The sequence below is a fragment of the Chenopodium album genome, chromosome 25 (assembly GCF_948465745.1).
Source record: "Chenopodium album chromosome 25, dcCheAlbu1.1, whole genome shotgun sequence".
Classification (NCBI taxonomy): Eukaryota; Viridiplantae; Streptophyta; class Magnoliopsida; order Caryophyllales; family Amaranthaceae; genus Chenopodium; species Chenopodium album.
The window spans coordinates 34243832-34266556 of NC_137858.1; the positions used below are offsets into that span (position 1 = coordinate 34243832).

Below are 22725 nucleotides of genomic sequence, written 5' to 3' on the forward strand. Positions count from 1 at the left end.
GATATTTGGATTTTGGAATGAGGTGAGTCTTGACAAGTAGGAGAGCGGAAGTGTGGACAGCACGACTGAGGCTAATAAGGTTGATGAATAATAGAGGTGACAGTAAGCAGAATAGTCGATGACATATTGACAAGGGCAGCGCAAACACATGGAGGAACTACCTACATTTTTTAAGGGACAAACTGGTCCCCTACCAGCAGATGGGACCCACCACTTTCTCTCTCCACGCCCACTCTTTCCACTTAAATTAAAACCCAATAATCTGACAAAATAGAAGCCAGAAAATTTAAAAAAAAAAAAAAAAAATCAGAAATAGATCGAACAAGTTTGCATGTGAGCAAGAGAGAAGAGTGTTCTCCATGTGGGCCTCGTGGTTTCCCACTAAACTAGCCTCATGTCTCCTCTCTTTTTTTTTCTTTTTTTTTTTTTTTTAAAAAAAAAAAAAAAATCACCAGTCACGTGTCACGTGTCACATGTGACCACTTCCCTGGGACCAACCCACTACTCCCCCTTCTTTAATATCATCTATTCCACTTTCTACATTTGTCCTTTGCATAACTATTTTGTGCTTATAATTCTCTCCTCAAAAATATCATATGTACCTTAGTGTTGTTAATGTGTTAGTCCTATGTCTTAAATGCTTAACATTTGCGTATTTGGGAATATGTTCAATTGTTCATCCAATTATCATCTATACCCTTATTGTTTTCAATTCAAGTGCTTGGATTTGGTTTAATTGATTCGTGTTGTGTGGAATCGGATTAGTTGAGGTTTTTATAATCGTGGTTCACTCAACTTAAAATCTATACTGTAATAAACATACAGAATTGAAGTCTTGTACTCGAGGGTAATTCCAAAAGCCTACAATTATATTTCATCGGCATCATCAATTTTGTATTTTTCTTCGGTGGTTGATTATAGTGCAAATCCTAGACCTCACAAAATCAGATTCGATTACTAAACTTGAAATACCCAAACTCCACACATAATTACTTGACTCACCTGAATCAACCTAATAATTAATTGAAAATGACCTCATTGACGGGTTCAAATGACCCGGTTGTCATCTCTACCAGTAACGGAATACCATTCCATTTCTGAATTCTAATCCTCGATTAATGCATGATCACCTCAATTTTAGCCAAGAATGTGAATTTCCACTTAATTCTAATACCTAAATATATAATATTTGACCAGCTAAATATACAATTACAATCAATAACAAATATGTCTAAATAACCGTTATTTTAACAATTCATATTCCAACACCTTCGCCATACTAAACCTAAACCAATAATCAAACAAACTTTTATTATTTTATCAACACAATTAAGCAGAGAACAACGGAGTAGAGCCAAAACAGGTCCCATAATTTCACCAGATTCGATTATTGAATTATTCAACTAATTTATTCATTATTATTGACGGTTTTCTTTGGAAAGGAATCACGATTCGACAATAACAAAAACAATAACTTTTTAATAATCAAGCCGATCTATTTCTGACTACGAATATTATTATATTATTTTATATTACGGAGTAACAAATTATTTTCACATAACAAAAAAAACACAAATTATTATCATGAATTGAATAATTATAAACAACAAAAAAAAAAAATGATTAGGAATTATGAATTAAGCATGACATATAATTTAAATTAATTTAATTAAATAACCCAAAAGAACCACAAAACCAAATTTAATTGACAAAAATTTAAAGCTAAACAAAAAGAAAACAAGAGTACTGACAATAGAAACATAAAATGACGACTATTTTCCAAATTTAATTCCCATTTTCCTTTTTTTTTTCTTCTTATAATTAATATAATTACCTCATCAATCAATCTAATAAAAGATGAGCCACTCTCAGCCGTCGATGTTGATGAACGAATATAAGAGGAAATCAGGATTGAAATCGAACGATGAGAAATCAAGAATCGGATTTAGCATCAATAGGCTTCCTACAGAGGATCATATGCATTGGGGAAAAGATGCCAGATTCGCCACCACGTGTAAGATAATCAGCGGTTTTAAAGAGCATATCATGAACATCGACCGTTCCTTTAGGTGCAACACCAATAGCAGCTAAAACCGTAACCACAATGTGGTTTCTCCAGTATGCAATCCTCCCCATCTTAAGGCGGTCCCACCACGGCTTCGCTGGTGGGGCCGCTAAGTCTCTCTCGTCAACAATCTCAAATCCAACCTTCTTCGCCGCCTCAGATATCTCATCATACCGCCTTAGCCCCGGCAAGGCGTCCCCTCGCTCGATCCCTTGGATGACATCACGGTGTTCGCTGTCCTCGCCGTTGAACTTATCAGTTGTCACCCATTCATAAGACACGTACAGAGATCCGGGCTTCAACACCCGGAAGATCTCGGAGTACACATCATCGAGCTTTGGTGCATGACACGTGGCTTCAATTGAGTAAGCCCCGTCAAAGGTGTTGCTAGCAAAGGGCATTTCAAGGAAATTACCGCAGACTACTTCACAAAGTGAATCGAGGCCAGCTTTCTTGTTATGCAACTTCGCTCGTTTAACTTGGTACTCGTTAATGGTAATACCCGTAACCTTGGCGCGGGAGTGGGCGGCGATGGCTCGCATCGGTCCGCCTACTCCGCAACCAACGTCAAGGATTTTCTGACCCGGGGAGACCTTGATTAGATCAACAGCCATCTCCTCGTGAATACGAGTAGCATCGCGGTGAGATTTCCCGGGAATAGAGGGGGAGAAATGGAAGCTCTGACCCCACCCCCATTCGTAGATATCGGTAACAAGATTGTAGAAAGTGTCGACAAAGTCTGGAACCTTTTCCGCCGTCTCGATCTCTTTGGGACGGCGGAAGAAGGACCAGTATTGCTGGTACTTGTCTTGGACTTTTTCGGAGGAGATGGAGCCGCCGGAGAGGTCGACGGCGCGCTTGCCCTTTTGCTCGGCGGGGCCGTGGACGCAGACGAACCAATAGAGGCCTCCGAAGAGGAGACCTACGGTGCAAATCAACGCCATGGAATCCATGGTGGGGTGGGGTTTTAGAGAGAGAAAGTGGTGGATGGTAGAGAGAGAAAGTGGTGGAGGAGAAAGGCGTTTTGTTTTGAGAGGAAAGGAAAGAGAGAATAGGGAAGGAAAGTAAATAGTGCAGGGTTTTTGACGTTTTTTTACCTTTAATACGTTACTTTTCCTGATTGGAGAGCGATTTTTTTTTGAGATTTGGCATTTAGTGCTTTTTAAAAAGAGGATTGAACATCAAATTAATTCCTTTGTAATAAAGTTTTTGACATTTCACTTTCAAGGTTTGGCTATGTTCTCTTCACCTTAAAAAAAAATACTTCCTCTGTTTTAATTTAATTGACGTGTTTGATTTAGGTACATATATTTAGGAGAGGAGAGAGAGTGATATAGAATGAAAAGGCAAGTGGGATAACTTGTAAATGCAAGGTAAAAAATTTACCCAAAAAGAAAACGTGTTAACTAAAAAGAAACTTCCTAAAAAGGAATACGTGTCAACTAAAAAGAAATGGAGGTAGTAATATTATGGGCATGTTCACATTTATTTGATTTCAGTTCAGTTCAGCTCCAATCAGTTCAGTTCAGCTCTTAATTTCCCTCTCTCATAAAATATTCATTTCAGCTCAATTCAGTTCAGTTCAGCCCAGTTTAGTAAATGTGAACAAGCTCTAAGTAAAAATAATTTTAGTTTAGTAAAATTAAGTTCAGTTTTGTAAAATTTAGTTTTCTTGAAGATTAATTATAATAGAAAATTAGTAAAAATTATTTCAATTCAGTAAAATTAATTTAAGTTCAGTAAAAATAATTTAAATTCAGCAAATATAATTTTGTTTCAGTAAAAATAATTTCAGTTCAGCAAAAATAAGGTGAAAAGAATGAGGCCTCATTCTGTCCCATTACTCCCATAATAGTTCTTATTTGTGTTTTTTCAAAATATTTAAGAAATAAGAGGAAAAAGTGGATGAAATACATTAACAAAAGTGAAAATTTTAAATATAGACAAAAGTTAAAGAGAGAAAGTATAAAAAAAGTACAGTACAAAACTGTGCGAAATTCAAGGATAATTTATAAAGTATAATGAATAAAATAAAATAAAAATCTGAGGATATAAAGGTCTTTCTATAGTATTCAAAAATGAAAACAAGAACAATATTTTAGATCTTTAAAAATAAGAAAATAGAAACTATATTATGGGACGGAAGGAGTAAAAATTTGAAATAATTCCGCTCCTTAAAACAAGTAAAAAAAACCTCTATATGAGATGGAAAATGTGTTGTGATTTGCTTCTGTTCATAATTGAAAATTGAAATTAAATGGATTGGAATACCTCGATAGTAACTCAACTCAATTAATAAATTGATCGTTTCATTTTGATTTTGACTTGTTTAATGAAGAAGATGACTTGTTTAATTAATCGTGTTAGAATTTCTTTTTACGCTCCATAATACATCCTTCATTTGGATTTATTCGTGAGTTGTAACATGGATGTGCCGATGTGGATACGGAGATTAAGGAAAGGAAATTAGTATGTTTACGTCCTTATATGGGATATGAGTTTAGTCAAAAAATGTCCTTGTACAATTTATTTTTTTTGGTGAAGTTTGTTAAAATGTCCTTGTTTAATGAAAAGGAAGGAAGTTGGTTTTGATATCTACATAGATATTTTTGGTATTTTAATAAGAAAAACTTAATAACATTACATTAGTAACCAAACATTCATTATATTCACACTATACAGAATTGGACAATTGGTTGTAAGACTAAACTTTGTATGATCTAGTTTTTTGGATTGAAGTGAATTGAGAGAAAGAAAGAAGGGAATTGGAAGGGAAAAAAATGGATCGGAGAGATTTAATTATAAGAAATTAATCACTCTAACAATAAAGATATATTGAAGGACCCATCACTCATCTCTCTCCTCCCCTTCCTTTCCCACCCTTACTCCTAGGGCAGTACAAAGTGCAGTTTAGACTGCACCAAACAGTAATTTTGCGATTTAGTGTGGTTTGGAAATTGCGGTACAGTTTTTTAAAAATGACCAACGGTTTCCAAAAAAAATTAGACTAAATTGCACTTTAATGCGGTTTGCAGTTTTTAAACTTTATTTGTATTAAAAAAATAAAAGAATTAAAATATATGTGCTAATCTTTGACTATTAGCTAATTAAAGGTTGAAAAGAAGAGTTTAATATTTAAATTATAAATTAATAATTGCTAAATAAAATAATAGTTTTGTTATGATTAAAATTACAATTTTTTATAAAAATATGGTTAAATCGCAAACCGCATCGCACCACACCACATTTTGTGGTGCGATTTGGTTTGGTGCGATTTGAAAAAATAAAAACTGTACCGCTAGTAGTTACTCCTCCCCCTCCCTCCCCTCCTTTCCCTTCTCCTTTCTCTATCCTAAACACATTGTAATAGGAAATAGGTTATAAAAAGGAAAGTTGGTTTTCAATTATAATGAAATCTATATTTATGGAATTTATTTAATATTATGGGAAATTGTTATGGAAACTATTAGGGTAATTTTGGAAAGGTTTAAAGGAACATGATAAACATAACTCTAAGGGTTATGTATATAAGATGTTAGAAAATATTGAGAATAGATTAACATTAATCACACCGATATGTACGTGATTTTATCATGAATTTTCAACTTAATTCTATTATAGGAAATATATTTAATGCTTATATATATCCCTAAGCGATACATATATCATTATTCATTGAATTACCCAATATGAATTATGTGCATGTAGTTAAAGTATGTCGAATTTGTTATAGGGGTCTGATTTTTTTTTAGTTGGTACTAAGACTTTTATAGAATTTTATATCTTATTACTAGGGGAGCCTATGCACGCGTTGCGTGCGATATATTCGATGTTTATGGTCGAGTTGTAATAGACTAATAGCTTGTCATGACATCAAAAATTTGCCGGCTATGCTTTTGAATGCATAAACTAAGAAATAAATTGTTGACAATTATATCCTTGCGTCGGTACGGAAATGTAACACTTGAAAATATATATACACTATTCACTTTTTAGTTGTAAGCTTTTTATGGTGCAATATGGCTTTTGTTGTGAATTATAATATACATCATTCGTCACTTTTAGTTGCAACACTTGAAAATATATATATATATATATATATATTTTATAATTGATCTTTATTTTTTTGCCTTTTTTGTTGGGCATAATATTCATGTGGGATTTTATTAGGTTCATCTCGATTTTTATATATGTTTTAAATATTTAATCTTTAGAGTTACGTTTTTAACATGTCTATAATCTGAGATACAAAAGATTGAAATTATGTATTGACAAGCGTGAAAGTTAAAATGTTACAACTAAAAGTTAACGGAGAAAATTTCAAAAAAAAAATGTCTAATTAGGAGATGAGGTAATTAAATTCGGTGGGTTTGTGTATGTGTTTTTTTTTTCTTATTTCTTTTTAATGAAAATATTAACAAAGTGGTTTATATCTAACCTATTCACCCACCCCTTGAAGAGGACTATTATCAGGTTAAATAGGTTTGCCTTCTAACATTAGATAGAAGAAAAATAACTTTAAGCGTTGGAAGGGAATGAAGACTTAAGAAGCTAAGAGAAATAAATAAGGGAAGCATAATAATTAATATGACATAAATGGGTATATGGGTAAATAAACATTTTTATGGGTAAAAAAGTCATCACACTATTTATAAGAGTTCTTTTGTACTTTATAAGGTAGGGAAGTAACAGATATTATTCAAGTGGAAAGTTTGAATATTTGAGATATAATTGGGAACGTATGAATTATGAAATTTTATGTATGTGTGCTACTTCAAAAATTTTATGTGTAATAACAGATGTTGGAAACTGTAAGAATATATTTATTTGACAAATCTTTAGTATAGAATGATGCTCTTACTGTGAGAGACTTTGTTACGAATATTATGTTGTATGATGTGCATCCATCTTAAAGACCATGATGATTTAGGTTTAGAATTCATGAGTCATGACTGGGGAATAACCCTGGATGGTGCTCCTAGCTTTAGCTCATTTACTTAACACTTGCGTCGTATGTGTTAGACAATCATTCAAAAATATAAAGATGTAATTTAAGCAACTGGATTTCAGAATGATGAAAAACATTTACATGAAGGGAAATGTTGAATCTTGTAAACGATCATACGAACACATCTATGAAAATACATCCTCGGTTCCTCACACATTAGAAAAAATATGTAACATTATTACATTATTCATTATGGCAGGGGTGTCCATTATTCGGATAAAAACCGAAATCCAATCAAATTTAAACCGAATTATCAATTCGGATCGGATCCAAACTTTAAATCGGATCGGATCGGATTGAATTTTTTTGATAATTCGGATTTTCGGATCGGACTGGATTGACCTTGTTCGGATCCAAAAAACCGAAATAACCGAATTATGAGCGTTATTTTACAAAAAATTATTGTTAATATTAATCATGTTAAATTATATTTATGATTATAATAATATTAGTAATGTAAGCCTATGTTTTCAATACTTATATAAATCATGTACTACTATAATTTCAAGATCAGAATTGAATTTTATTATTGCAATTTTATTTTTATAATCGCATTATACCCAAAAAAATTTAGCAATGTATTTTAATTCGGATTTTCGGATCGGATCCAAATAACCGAATTATAATTCGGATTGGATCAGATCGGATTTGGTAAGTAATTCGGATTGGATTGGATTTGAAAATAAAAAACCGAAATTTATTTCGAATCGGATTGGATTTGGGCTAAATTCAAACCGAAAATCGAATGGACACCCCTACATTATGGATATCATCTCAAGTCTCAACCACATTTATTAGAGCTATCAAAATCTATCAAGACCATACTAAGGGTCTGTTCTCTTCAGCTTATTTTCAGTTAAGTTCTTATCTTAATTTGCTTCTCTCATAAGATATTCAGTTTAGTTCAGCTCTAATAAATTCAGTTCTGCTCGGGTTAGTCAATCAAAACAAACCCTTACTTTATCATCGAACGAGGCACCCTCAGCTCATTCCAAAAATAGTTTACATGTCGTACTTGTATAATTAATCAAATTAAAGATCACTACAACATCCATATCAATTCTAAGAAGTTTTTAAGTTTTTTTCCTCTCTTGTATAGGCAGCATCAACGAAAACGATCCTAATATGTTTATCATTTTTTTACAAAGTTAAATTCCATCTTAATTAGTGAAAAAACTTAAAATTTAATACAGATGGCAATGGCTTGGCAAGCACGTGTGTAGGTTGTTGCTATGTTCTTGAGTGTTGGCATAATTTGTTGTCTAAGTGGCAAGATCAACTACATGCTACATCTAGTACGCAATTATATTTGTTGTTTGGTCGATTTATAATCTCATTAATTTCGAGCACACAAAGGTTTTATTTATTATTAAGTAATAAAATTGTTTGGATTTGGATTTATTCTTTTGTTTAATTATTAAGTAATTAAGATGTACACAGAAGTAAGGGTGAGAATTCGAATTGATAATTCGGTTTAAAGATTAAGATTTGGCTGTGCACGGTGCGGTTTGGAGCGGTTTGGATCTCAAACCGCACCAAACCGCAAAATTGCGGTTTGTGATTTTTTCAAACCGCACCAAACCGCAATTCTATACAAACCGCACCAAACCGCACCGCAAAATACGGTTTGGTGCGGTGCGGTTTGCGGTTTTTCCATAATTTTTTTTACCTCACAAATAATGATTATTTGCTAATCTTTTGTTATGAATTTTTCACTTGGAAACTGTACAACTATGCAAATAATTCAATAGTAGTGCTTTACTTTAATGTTAATAGTGACCCAGTGACATGTCAAGGCAAACATGAAGCAAAACCATTAAGTAAACCACTCCATTACAACTCCAAAGCACAAGAAACGGAGAGTAATAAGAAAGGAAAACTTTGGTTTTCTTAATAATGACCCACACAAGTCAGTACATATAAATACAATATAAGAGTCTTCTTTCCATATAAGAGACTTTGCATTAAATTGCGGTTTGCGGTGCGGTTTGGTTTGAAATTTTTTTGAAACCGCACCAAACCGCAAAACCGCGGTTTGATCAAATTTAAAAACCGCACCGTAATTTCCAAATCGCAAACCGCACCAAACCGCAAAATTGCGGTTTGGTTTGCGGTTTGGTGCGGTTTAGACCGTACTCTGCACAGCCCTAATTAAGATGTACACAGAAGTACTGGTGCGTTCAGAATGCTGATTATGAGTTGCCAGTTGGTCTACAAATTTGGGACCCACTTGAAAGGTTCTGCACTTCTGCGCTCGTCAAATTTCATCTTAATTCTTAAATCTCTAATCTTGCACTTCTACACATGGGAGTTAGATCAGAGTACAGTTCTTAAAAACATGACAAATTCACTTTGCCACTTGAATGTTGTGTTTGCAAGATTGCAACACCAATGTTACAAAAAAAAAAAAAAAAAAAAAAAAAAAAAAAAGGGGATTGTGTAGATATAAACTTACATATGGTAATGGTAAATTTTTATTACTATCCATTATGAAATTTTTTTATTTTTTTTGGAATAGCAAAAATATTTCATTAATTAAAAGTCATACGACATCTAAAATAGAGATTCGATGTCAACAAATTCGTAAGATATTGTATCAAATAAAATTTTCCTTCATAAAAAACTACGATCGTCGAGTAGATCTTGCATTGCGGAGCATCTCCCGCTTATATCGCTGAAAATTACAGCCTTGTTAGAGAGACAATCTAACGATCCTTTGTAGCCGTGAGGATGTTTTCCTTCTGATTCATCTGTTCGTATTCGAAAACTTGATAAATTTTTCACCAACGAAATAATTTCACGACAATCCATTAGATCTGCTACCATGGATTCAAAACTAAGAAATTTCTCCCTCGAAAAGTGAAGATAAACCTTGTCTTTCGAAGGAGGTCGAAAAACTCTTGTCTTTCGAAGGAGATCGGAAACTCTTTTTTTCGAGGGAGAAAAGTTCCTCCCTAAAGGAGGAAGCATTATTATAAACCTAAAAAAAACAATAAAGAAACAAGGGTTGGGGCTTTCACCGATAAAAATCGATAGAAGCCCCTTCAAAATTCAACAATGGAGGCTAGGGTTTTACAGAGAGAAAGGAGGAGAGAGATGAGAGAGAATTTTGTAATATATCCATTATGGAATATAGTACAGTACCATTTAAGAAATGATATTAAGCACGAGATTAACATTATCGTGATAATTAAAGCGAAAGGAGTAATATCAAAAAAAAAAAAAAATCAATCGTGTTTAAATTATGAGGTTGTGGGATCAATCTCTATTAGAAGCAATATGAGGGTGATGATTATTTTATCTTTCTTCCTTCACTTAAGGTGCTATGCTCATCAACACGGGTCGAGGTTGATCTGTTAGAGATCTCGTTTCGATAGGGCGCATTCTTCTTACCTATATAAAAAATGAATTGCTTAAGCTGATCATTGTGATTTTTTTTTTTTGGTGTTTAGAGAGCCACAAGGGCGGGGGTGAGAATCAATCCCAAGATCTCCTGAAACCGGAAGGAAAGCTCTAACCACTTGAGCTATCCCTCACTCTCATTATGATTTATTTGTAGTTGAGGAATGAATCATGAATTATAAAAACATATATATATATATCCAAGTAGGAAGTTGTGCCGTGTCATACATATTGTAATTAGTTTATCAAGGATAATTTTTCGACATCCAACCTTGATTACAATCAAAAAATTTTCTTCTAATTTCAAGTAAAATTTTGAATCTACATCTCTAGATTAGATCACTTTTGTTGATTCTACTCATGTACAAATTATTACAAAAATGTCAACTAAAGAGCACATTTATCTAAGGATGAGATGACTAGATGACTTAGATCCAACGATTATGAGATTCAATTACTACAAACTCCATAAACGGAATCTTAATTAACTTTAAAAAATTCGACAAAAATGCGGATTTAAACCCAAAAAAGATTATTATTTCATGTTAAGCAACGTGCAAACGTGCCGTAGCTCCCGTCAACAAAAAAGGCTAATAATTAATTAATTTCAACGGAATATCCGTTACAAGATCTCTGTCTTTTAGCCTCCATCATAGGTCACGTGATCTGTCATATACTCATATTGGATCGTTAACTTAAAAACAAAAAATAAAAGTAAATGAATTTGATAAAATATTATTTGGGCCTGGGTTGCCGGCCTACATCGAAGATTCGGGTTAAAACTGGTGCATCCAACAGATCATTTATAGCTGTTTTTATTTATTTATTTTTTTTGATATGAAGATCATTTATAGCTTTTATATTAATAATAAATAAATAAATAAATAAATTTGCAAAAAGAATAAAGTTGATACTATATTGCTTTATATTTTTGTTGATCAATTATTGTACTCCAAAAAGTTGATAAGTTGGTCCATCATCATGTTTGAAATGTAGTGAGATATTTTTTTAAAGAGATTTTTGACAAATCACACCAAAAAATAAAGCTAATCATTTATGGTAATTGAAAAAAAAAGGTAAAGACTTTTATTTAAAGGAGTACTAGTTTGTACATGTGCAATTGCAAAATTATTTGGGAAGAGATGATGAATAGATAATTTTATGACCAAAAGTACTCCGTATTAATCTAATTTGGGGAGAGATGATTGATTGATTGATTAGTGTATTATATACCAAAAAAAAAAAAAAAAAAAAAAAAAATCTCTTTCAAATTTGCATGTCCCACTTTTCAATTTGCTATAACACATTAACAATGGTATATGAAAGCAATCTTTAACCAAATTATTAGACAACTACTACTTTTGTTTTGTTTCATAAAATGATGAGTAGTATTCACTGGTCACTAGTCCGTAAGAGCTAAAATATACTCCTTTTGTCTCAAAACAGAATTTTGGGAGTAGCTAACGTATACTCCTTTAGTCCTCAAATCAGAATTTTGGGTGATTAACGATTGGTTGATTATCATTTGCTAGTTGATTGGAAAGTATATAAACTTATACTTTTTTCTATTTTTAATACTTGCAACACTTACTTAAAATGAAAATGTCACAATACTAGTAACCTACTATAATTGAAAAGTTGTATCCGTGAAAAATTATACTCCTATTTCCCTTATTAAGCTCATGATCCACTGTATTGTATTTCTAACAATCTCTCACCCCAATTAAAGTGTAATGTGAACTCCACTTTTCTTATATACTGTGAAAAAAAGTATATCTTATAAGTATTACAAAATGGAGGAAATATGAATTTATTTAGTTGTAAACTAATAATCATAAAATTGTATTGAAAAATCCTAAATAAAGGGAATACATTTATAGTCAAATTAGAGAATGAATAGACCAAAGCTTTTAGTAGTAAAAACAGAGAAGTAATAACATGTTAGTGTTTCTGAAATGAAAATGTAGAAAGTTCTATGGGAAAAGGAAAAGAAAATATTACCTTCATTTCATATTATCTGCAATGATTAAACATTTTTATTACTCATTGTATCGATGAATTAGTGATTTACTATTATCATAATTTTACCTATGTTTGGTCTTTAATTTTTCTTGTTATTTTCCCCCTTTGTTAACAATGTAACATACTATCATTTGAAAGTCTTTTAATCACTAACATGTTTATTTATTTCTCAGATTTATAGAATATTATTTCACTTATACATAATTAAAATATTACTCCATAATAGTACAAGGTACCACACTACAAGTCTACAACCAACATGTTCCTTCATGTATGTCAACTACGGAGTACTATTAAGAGTAGTGCTAAAACAATCACTATCAGTATATAAATATGCGCATCAATTTCTTTCCCACCTTATTTCCCCGCAATTACGATTATGATTTAAAGGCACATCTTCTCTAGTGGATTACTACACACTATTATCAGATTTTTGACTTTTATCATCACCATCCCAAATTTTCCATGTCCTTTCGCATTTCAATAAAGCTATAATAATTCATATATATATATATATATATGGAGGAAGGTTTATGTAAGAACCCTCTTATATATAAGAATCCAATCTTATATCAGCTCTTTATTAGTTTTGATCTAACAATCTAAAATGAACCTTTGGTAATAGTTTTCCTGTAATTTTGAGAAATTCGTATTTAGAACATAGAAAAAAATTTAGAAAATAGGTAAAATTTTAGAACATAAGCAGAAAAAATTTAAAACATAAGCAGAATATTTTAGAACATAAGAAAAATAATTTAAAAGATAGCAAAAATTTGGAACATAAGAAACCAAAAATGTTAGAACATAAGAAAACTAATTTAGAACATAAGTTGAAAAAATAATTTATAACATAAATAAAAATTAATAACTTTAGTTGAAAAAATTATTTAGAACATAGGAAAAAATTTAGAACATAACCTGAAAAAATAATTTAGAACATGGGAACAAATTTAGAACATAATCTAAAAAACAATTTAGAACATTGAAAATAATTTAGAACACAAGTAGAAAAAATTTAAAATATAGGAAAAACTTTAGAACATAAGCTGAAAAAATAATTTAGAACATAGAAAAAAATTCAGAACATAAGCTGGAAAAAAAAAACATAGGAACAAATTTAGAACATAATCTTTAAAAACAATTTAGAACATTGGAAAAAATTTAAAATATACAAAAAAAGTTTAGAACATAAGGGCCTGTTCTCATTGACTGAACTGAACTCAACTGAACTGAATATTTTATAAGAGAAGGAAATTAGGAGCTGAGCTGAACTGAACTCAGCTGAACTGAATTTCAACGTAAGAGAACAGGCCCTAAGGTGTTCTTACATAAGAAAGGGTTCTTATATAAAGAGGGGTTCTTACCAGATCCCTCCCATATATATATATATATATATATATATATATATATATATATATATATATATATATATATATATATATATCCAATCAAACCTAACTTATTAACTTTGTTGAAAGCCTTCATTTTGGTGCCTGAGATTTGTCTAAATTCTACTTAATGTCACTTGTACACCCTCATATATAATTGTTCCATTTAAGTAAAGGAAAAACCGTCAAGATTCAAGCATGCAACAAGATAATGCGAGAGAGAACAATACTAACAAATCTAACAAATCGAGCTCTGTTATTCAGGGAGGGTGGATGGAGCAACCATCTGCCAAGATAGCAGATAGCCTTCATTAAAGAGATAACACCCTCTAAGACAGCAGTATCTGGGGTGTGTGAAACTCTATAGATCGCCATCACCTGTTTCTTCTTTTATTAATAATATTACTTATGAAAAGAGTTTGCATTAAAAAAAACCGGTTGTACATCTGTACCCCTTGCACCAACACGGCCACACTAGATCTAATAGTGGCTAACCAACAGCCATTTAGTGTCACTAAAATAGAATAGCAGTATATAACCTCTCCCTTTTTTGGATGGGAAATGGAGGCATATGGCTTTACTTGAAAGGAAATAATTACATTAGTCTGCTGTAGTCCGATGGACAATACAGACCTTACCTCCATCCAAAAGACTCAAAACAAAACTAAAAATCGCACTCGCAAGCAGTGACAAAATCAATGGGATATCAAAACCAAAACTTAGACAAAGAGGTAACCAGGTTTTCTTTAAGAAAATTCCGGAAGATGTGCAAGTATCTAGTACCTCATTTTCCACTTGTATCTTGAAGACATCTGCATCAAGCCAAATTTTGCATATCAATTAGCAGCTAATACTTGGTAACATGATGATAATTGTGGCAGCTTTAAAAACCAGTGATCAATGATCAATCCTCTAGTTAAAGAGTTAGCAATATCAAACAACATCAAAACTGGTTGGTGGAATGTCAAAAAGAACAATCGAAATGAGGCGCAACACCAAATATGGCTTAAGAAAACACGAGGCTTAGAAATTTCACTAATCAACATTTTATCAGACGAAGGTCTTAGTAATCTGATATCTACAATATCAGAGAGCAAACTGTTAACATTTGCTATAGAAAGGAACACTAAGAAGATCGTCATGGAGTCGCCTACAGAGGATCTGGGATATTGTGTTAGAAAAAAGGTGGATAAAGCTAAGATTTCCACTTGGTCAATCAGCAAATTTACTGAAATTATGTATTTTCTCCCATTCAATTTCAAAATCAATAAGGTGCATAGCTAGATATAAACATCAGTTACATTTAAAACCCATTAAAGCAAAATTTCACGGAGTAATATAAAATAATTAAAAGAAAATCCTTGAAGGCCATTGATTATGGCTCCTGAAGTCCTCATGAATGGTGCCTGGTTTTCGAACTTCAGGGAGAGACGGCAGAAGAGGAAAGACCAAAAGAGAGACTGAATGTCAAATTTGGGGTGGTAAAACTACACGGAAGAAGCTTTTTCTTTTTCAACATTGACTACTCTTTTTTCTTTTTTTTTTCCTTTTCCTTTCCAGTTTTTAGGTCAGGGGCAGCATACTAGCATGCGCTATCCCTAACCCCCTAGGCTCTAAGCTAGATCCGACATTCATAGTTCACACCTAAAGCGAACCAAAGAAAATGAAATTCATCTAAGTCCCGGGAAGTGAGCTTGAGCAAGGTATAAAAAAAAATCAACAATGCAACTCACTTATTTAGATAAGCAGTATCAACAATGCAAAGTGAATCGTTTATGTAAGCAAAGCGACAATAGGCTAACTGAACTTTGAGAGGCAGAATACCTCCAAACTTTCAACCTTTTTTATAGCTCAAAAAACACTCCCAAGAAGGTAAAAGAAAAAAGATAAGAAAAAAAAACCTAAGTAGCCTGTACCCTCATAAAACTGCAACAAACCACGCAATGTTGTGAAATTAATTCGAGGTCATATCTTAGTTCTCACCAACAAAGAACAATTTCTTTTAGATCAGCTCTCTGCCTTCAATTACAGTGAAGCACAAGGAAACTTTAGTCAACGACTGGAAATAGCCAAATTATATCGTAATTTCTGTCGCACAACATAGATCAGTTCAGTTAAAGAAGGATACAGTTTCTTTCTCTTATAAAATAAAGACATGAAACAAGACTGCAGTAAATGCTAAGTGCAGATATCAAAAGCTGACAACGGATCACAAAGAATGACTAATGGAGATCTTTATTGGTCAAGGAAGGCCCCGGAGGTACCACAGATTCAAGTGTTCCATTGTGTCAATGGAATCATACATGCAAGAGTCAATTTTGAATTTTTGCATAAGGTTAAAAGCAAGATTCTATGACTCGCCTAGTGACTATACAGGGATGAAAGTGGAGTGGATGTCATGCATTCAATTATGAGATAAGAGTGCTGTGACGGATGCAAGAAAGATTAATGAAGAACAACAAAATACACAAAGATTCGTGGTTCATGGGTAGGTGAGCAGAAGTTTTTATTGATCTTGAGGAAGAACATACAGTTAAAAAATAGGGTAGGTTAACTCATGCTCTACCTGAGTGGTGTAGGTATAGAAGGGAATTATACGAGCAGGGGGGTGGGGGTGCTTCTAGATTACAGAATGGCAAGTCAATTTCACAAATTAAAGTAAAAAATTACAAATAATACCCCCTCCATTGAAAAGTAATTCACCTAAATCTCTCCACCCCCTACACCACTACCATTACCATCATCTAGTATATTTATCACCAACACTATTGCTGCCATCCACACACACAACTTTTGATACCTCTTATATTCTTATCCCACCCCACCCCCCCCCCCCCCCCCACCCACATCCCTTTTTCCTGGGCATGATATGATGATAATCAAAATGTAACTATGGTTGACCAACTTTTAATAATTGCATATTGACGGCACTATCTTTCGTCTCCCTCTATGATAAACACAAATTCATCACTCCCTCTGTCCCAAAAAAAGGTCAGATTGAAATTTCTGGCTCAAAAATAATCTGGCCATAAGCACTACTCCTTTCAGTCCAAAATGATTGTCTGCTTTTGAATTTGTAGCTCACAACAGATGAGTCACATATTGCAAAATGAACAACTTTCTGCAAATTGGATCACCCCAGAAAATCATCTAATCTCTAATGAAAATAAGTTTAGTGCCTCCTATCTTGTAAGGGATTCATATAGGACAGAGATTGCTAGGAGTAGATGAGGCTGAAAAGAGGTGCTAGATAGAGGATACCTATCACTGAGGTTGGCAAATAGAAAGATGGTTTTTTACTATGTTACTCCGACTCGTATTCGAGTGTCATGTCCGACAAGGTGTTGGGAGGGTCTGACACTTCCTTCCAAAATTTTGGTTGACACTTCGACACGGTCAAAGGAGTGTCTTGACTAATTTTTAGGATACGGCTAATATAGAAAGTGTCCAAAAATATTCTTCCGACACTTATAAAAAAAGGATAATTAAAAAATAATTAGATAAAACAGAAAAAAAATACGTACATATGTAGATGAAATTCAAATAGTATTTGATAAACAATACTCCGTATTAAAAACTTTTTAATTTTCCACACCTAATAGTAAATAGGGACCACTAATTGTAAATAGGACCATGTTTCAACTTCCAATACACTTTTTAGTCTTCTTTTGTTTCTTTTCCTTTTTTTTTAATTAAAAAAACAAGTTGAAGCTCCACGTTCATTTGTCTTCTCTTTCTATTCTTCTCTCTCCTCCATTAAAACGGATGCATCCTTCAAAGTTCAAACTGAATATCTCTTCTTTCTCCTTTTCAAAATTTCAAAGGCTGGTATAGTGGCATGTGTTTTCTTTTATTTTTTGTTTACAAACAATTCTTTCATTCTTCCAACAGTCGGCCACCACAACTCAACGGTGGTTTATACAATGTACCGGAAAACACATCGGTGAATTCAGAATTTTTGGGCGACCAAAAGCCCTATACTTTGATTGTATGTATGTGTCCAGCAACTCATGAATTTTCGATAGATTATTGATGTAAACCCTAAATTAATTATTGGGAAGCCGACACTTTTTCCAACCTCCGAGTCGACACTTTTCCGAAGCCGTGTCAAGTGTCGTGACGTGTCGACCCGCGACACCCAAGGCAAAGCGAAGTGTCGGAGTAACATAGGTTTTTTAAGTGGGGCAATGGGGTAGGACGTAGGAGGTTAACACAGAGGAAAAATTTAACTCCTAAGTCCTAATACAATAACATGAGCACTATTCATCCATCACATATTACTCCCATAACTTGTATGTTAAATTATTAACTCCAACTGTGTTTCAACTTTCAAGGAACTAAAGTAATATCTTTATAAAGTTACAAATATCTGTTTGCCACTTTCCAAGAAGCCAAGAAAAAGAAAAGACAATCTTAAAAGATCTAAGATCAAGTAACTTCTTCTTGGAGGTCTATAAGCCCCCCAAAGCCCAGATACTCACATTCCACTATTTTTCTCTAAAAGGATATTTCACAAAAAAAAAAAAAAAAAAAAAAAGTTCTAAAGTTCAAATAAAGTAACTAATAATTCAACAATTCTTAGCATATCTAACATTGTACTTCTCATCTAGGGGCCGTTTGTTTCGTAAATTTGAAATGGAATGGTATGGAATCCCATACTAAGGAAGTATGGATTCAAAATCTCATACTAGTCTGAAGTTGTTTGGTTTACTATTGGAGTGAGTTATACATCTCATTAATGGGATGAATTGTGAATCTTTAGGGGCGAGGTTGTATGAGATTTCAAGGGGATGAGGTAGAGATATAACCCTTTAGTATGAAATTCCATATTTAAAAGCTAAACCAAACATAAATTATATAAAATAAACTTTAACTCCATTCCAAAGAGTCCAATCAAATGAGCCCTTAGTATGATTAAGTAATCACCCTTTTAAAACACTTATTTGTATGGGCACAAAAGAAGGGAACACCTTTATCACTAAATTAATCAAAAGAAACCCCTCCCATTCATCACCTTTCTAAACCATGTCTTTAGAAATCAATTCAAAAACCTAACAAAGTCCTTGAAATTTTACTTTGATCATTACGCAAATCAGCAATAAAGTAAATATCAATATATGATGTATTGATGTATATAAATATATAGTAGTACATGCAATTTTACTAAAGGTATCCCAATCTTACAAAAAACATTAAAATAAGGGTAGAAAAGTAATCATTTAAATAAAAAAATAAATAAATAGGTAGTAGTAAGGATTTGAAATATTAACGTTGTTATCAATCATCCTGATGCAATGCTCAATTTTACTAAGATAATTTGATGGCATGTAAGAATTAAGACATATGGAGTATAAAGGAAGTTTTAAAACCTTGGGATTACCCTATTCACCTACAAGGACCAATGTATAAAAAGGCTCAAGGCGCACCAAGGCGTTTTGGAGTACCTTGTGCCTAAGGCGCGACTCACTGCGCCTCATTGAAGTGAGGCGCATATAATAAGAAACAAAAAAAATCTGGAAAAAAAACTCATTACGGGCCTCAGGCTGCGCCTCGGGCCTTAGCTGCGCCTCATTGAGGCCGCCTCGCCCAGAACATAAAAAGCACATGACCTCTAACGCCTTGAGCCTCAGGCGCGCTTTTTCAAACACTGATAAGGACCATTAAATTTTATATACCCTAAAGTATATTACTAGGTTACCGTATAAATAGTAATCTCCTGAGAACAGGGAAAGTATATTAATGATACTACTAGAGTACTAGGGCAACATCCAAAACGGGGTTATAATTCCTATTACCCAATATCACAAAATTGAAAGGCAAAGATTTTTCATCAAGCATGTGGTGAAAAAATAAGGGTAATACTAAAATTTAAATGAAACACTTCTCTAATTCATGCTTGCCAATGCATATATTCAACCATTAATATATCTAATTATCAAAAAGTACAAATTATAAAACTATATATCTTAGAAATATAAACTAAGACAACTCTAACAAGATCTCACATGACTATATTTTCCATCAAGTATAAATCTCCAAAGATAGTGAAAGTAGAGTATGTAAATAGTGTAAAAATCAAAGTATTGCATCTAAAAAAAGGCGGAAATATAGATAAAAAGCCCTAAACAGTGTTACGAGCTTGTGCCTCGCATTCAAATATAAAAAAAAGTACTCACTCTAAATTCTGCCGTAACTCTAGAGCATGGTTTAGATAATTACATGAAAAAGGAAACTGTCATCATCATTACAATCCGAGTCAAGGTTACTCATTCATTGTACATAATTTCCACTGAAGTGGAAGAACTTCAAAGGGAAGAAGTGATTAGGAAAGACTCAAAAGAGGAGAGAAGATGACCCACCAGACAATTTGGCTCAAGGTGGTGTGCTAGCACAATTCAAGAACGTTCCATTTGACTAGTTGGATGGGTCAAGAGGGAATGCTGAAAAACAAACAATCCAAAACTGAAAACAATGGCGAAAGCTTCAAAAGTCGAGTGCTTTATTTATGAGTTACATTTAGTGGTTGAGAAGTTTGGTTCAAAGTTTGGTATCGTTAGAAAAACTAACTCTTGGATTTGGAATAAGTCATACCTAAAATGCCACATTTAATACCACATGTTAGATGGTCAAGAACTCAAGAAATCCCTCTTTTAGACATTGCCTCAATCCTTGTTTTCCCTCCACCTATTCACCTATCTGTGCTGCACTGCTGCCACCTCTAAAATTGAACTTTAGCTGTCAATTTTGATAAATAAAAAATTTCCAAATTCAGAACTTGAATGACCAGTATCGACCACTAGTGGTGTAAACCAAAGATACTCTATGAACTTTAAGGTTCGCTGATAGGTGTTGTTGGTGGATAGGCTGAGTGGACCTTTTTGTTTGAATTCTAAATTAAGTGTGGGAGGAATTGGCAGCAGCAGCAGTAGAAGGGTGGAGCAGCAGACTAACGGTGAGTACTGAATTACCATAAGGGTGGTACTGTGGTGGTAGATGAATAAGTAGTAGTAGCAGGTGTGAAGGTTAGGGTAAGGGGTGGTGCTGCGGAAGTGACGGTTGTGGTAGAGAGGAGGGGAGAGGGTAGTCGTGGAGGGGTTGCTATTTTAATCAGAGAGCATTTTATTACTTTAATTCTGATTAAAGGGGTGGGGATTTAGAAATAGGCCTTCAAGTTCCAATTTGGAAGATCCTTAAATCAAACAAAAGACATAGGTTAGGAACTTAGGATGATTCCAAACTCATTTCTAATTCTTCAAAGGTCAGAACAATTGTTTGAAGATGTGATCACGTAAGGTCACTGAATGAATTTCATCTAAGAGCTCTGTGTGGCACTCAAAGGTCCTAAAATTTTCACTTTGTTTCCATTTAATGTCTTCTGACTAGCTAGGTGAAGAAAAAAGAAACAAAAAGGAAATCTTAATTTCCAATTCTTTTCTATGGAGAAAAACTACTGCAGAAGCAACTACTTTAATATTTACTTAGCTACTATCAGCTTCTTATCTAGCAAATTTGCAATTTATCAAAATTGTTCTCATAACTCACAACCTCACATTTTCATTTGCCAATCAGATTCTATTGGCAAGTGGCAACCATCTCACCAACTATCAAGGCTAAAGCTTTCATCTTAAAGGTCTACACATCCTACCCTCGAGGCAACCAAGTACAATTGCTGCAAAATCATTGCAAGACTTCAAGTCTTCAACCAAGGGCAATAAGAAATCAGGATTACTACTATTGGTATTTGATACCATCCACATTTTTTGCTCCATAGTATTATTTTTGGAACAAGCAAAGATAGCAACATTAATCAGTTGCAAACTCTAGTCATCACACAAACACTTACATACAGTAGTTATCAATCAACTCAATCTATCCAAATTCCAAATAATTTCATGACTCACAAAGCCAATAAAACTATACAAGAATAGCTATAAAAATTCAAATAAAACAAATTAAATCAACATGAATATATAGCCAATCATCAGAAATTACCTCGGCGAACCGGCATTTCGGCTTTGATGAAGAATCCGACTCCCAGCCGAATCACCCCCTTCAATCAATTCCCTCAAACCCAAATTCTCCACCTTCTGCTCACTCTCCTCTTCCTCCTCCTCGACGATCACCTCCTTCTCCTTGTTCTCTCTCTTCCCTTTACCCATCAATCTCTCAAAGTAATTCCCATAAATATACTCAGGAGTATACCCATTCTCCTCATCAAACAACATAATATGACCATGCCATTCCCAAACCCGATAATCCGACCCGTTTTCCTCATGAAACCCAACACAAACATGGTGTTCTCCAATGGCAACAGCTTGCCCTGAATTGGGTTTCAAAGTCTCCGTATTCCCACTAAGAATAACCTTAATAAGCTCCTTTTCAAGCTTGGATTCTTCCTTGGAAAGGTGGGTTTTGGCGTCGCAACCATCGGAGAATTCAGCATCATCGTCGTCGGAGAAGGAGAAGTCGGAGAGACGGCCGGCGTTGGTGGCGGCGTCAATGAGAAGGTCTTCGAAGGATTGAGAGAGAAGAGGGTGGTTGTTGTGTTGAAGAGAAGGTGGTTGTTGACGGAGTTGAAGACGACCCATTAGAGATTGAAGGAGGAGATTGTCGAAGTTTGGGGTGGTGGTCGTCGTGTTGCTGAAAGGGGAGCTCATCTTCTGTTTTGCGTTGGGGTTTTTTGGGGGTTTTGGGTTGAGAGGGTGAGAGATAGAGAGAGAGAGTGGATGAAATATGGAGAGACTAAAAAAAAATTAAAAAAAAAACCTAAATTAAATTTATTTGTTCAATTATCCAATTCATGAATTATTAATTATATATAAAAAAAATGAAATAATTTT

The 22725-nt window shown here is 33.6% G+C and overlaps 1 protein-coding gene and 1 pseudogene across 1 annotated transcript; both read right to left on the bottom strand.

The window, feature by feature from the left end:
* Window positions 1-1651: 1651 nt before the first annotated feature.
* On the bottom strand, window positions 1652-3137 carry LOC145614138 (24-methylenesterol C-methyltransferase 3 pseudogene; annotated as a pseudogene).
* An 11223-nt stretch (window positions 3138-14360) lies between these two features.
* LOC145614738 (uncharacterized) lies at window positions 14361-22604 on the bottom strand. The gene is made up of 2 exons (XM_081669807.1): window positions 21878-22604; window positions 14361-14697 (listed from the first exon to the last, which is right to left on the bottom strand). Exons 1-2 carry the CDS (start codon window positions 22540-22542, stop codon window positions 14670-14672), a joined length of 693 nt encoding a protein of 230 aa, XP_081525933.1. The 5' UTR covers window positions 22543-22604; the 3' UTR covers window positions 14361-14669.
* Between the last annotated feature and the right edge of the window lie 121 nt (window positions 22605-22725).

What these genes read in the sequence shown, in the direction of transcription:
- LOC145614738 (XM_081669807.1), bottom strand. Translation starts at nt 22,542, where the DNA reads ATGAGCTCCCCTTTCAGCAACACGACGACCACCACCCCAAACTTCGAC. An exon ending in CGAAATGCCGGTTCGCCGAG is followed by an intron (nt 14,698 to 21,877) that starts GTAATTTCTGAT and finishes GGCTTGATGCAG; the next exon opens with ATGTCTTCAAGATACAAGTG.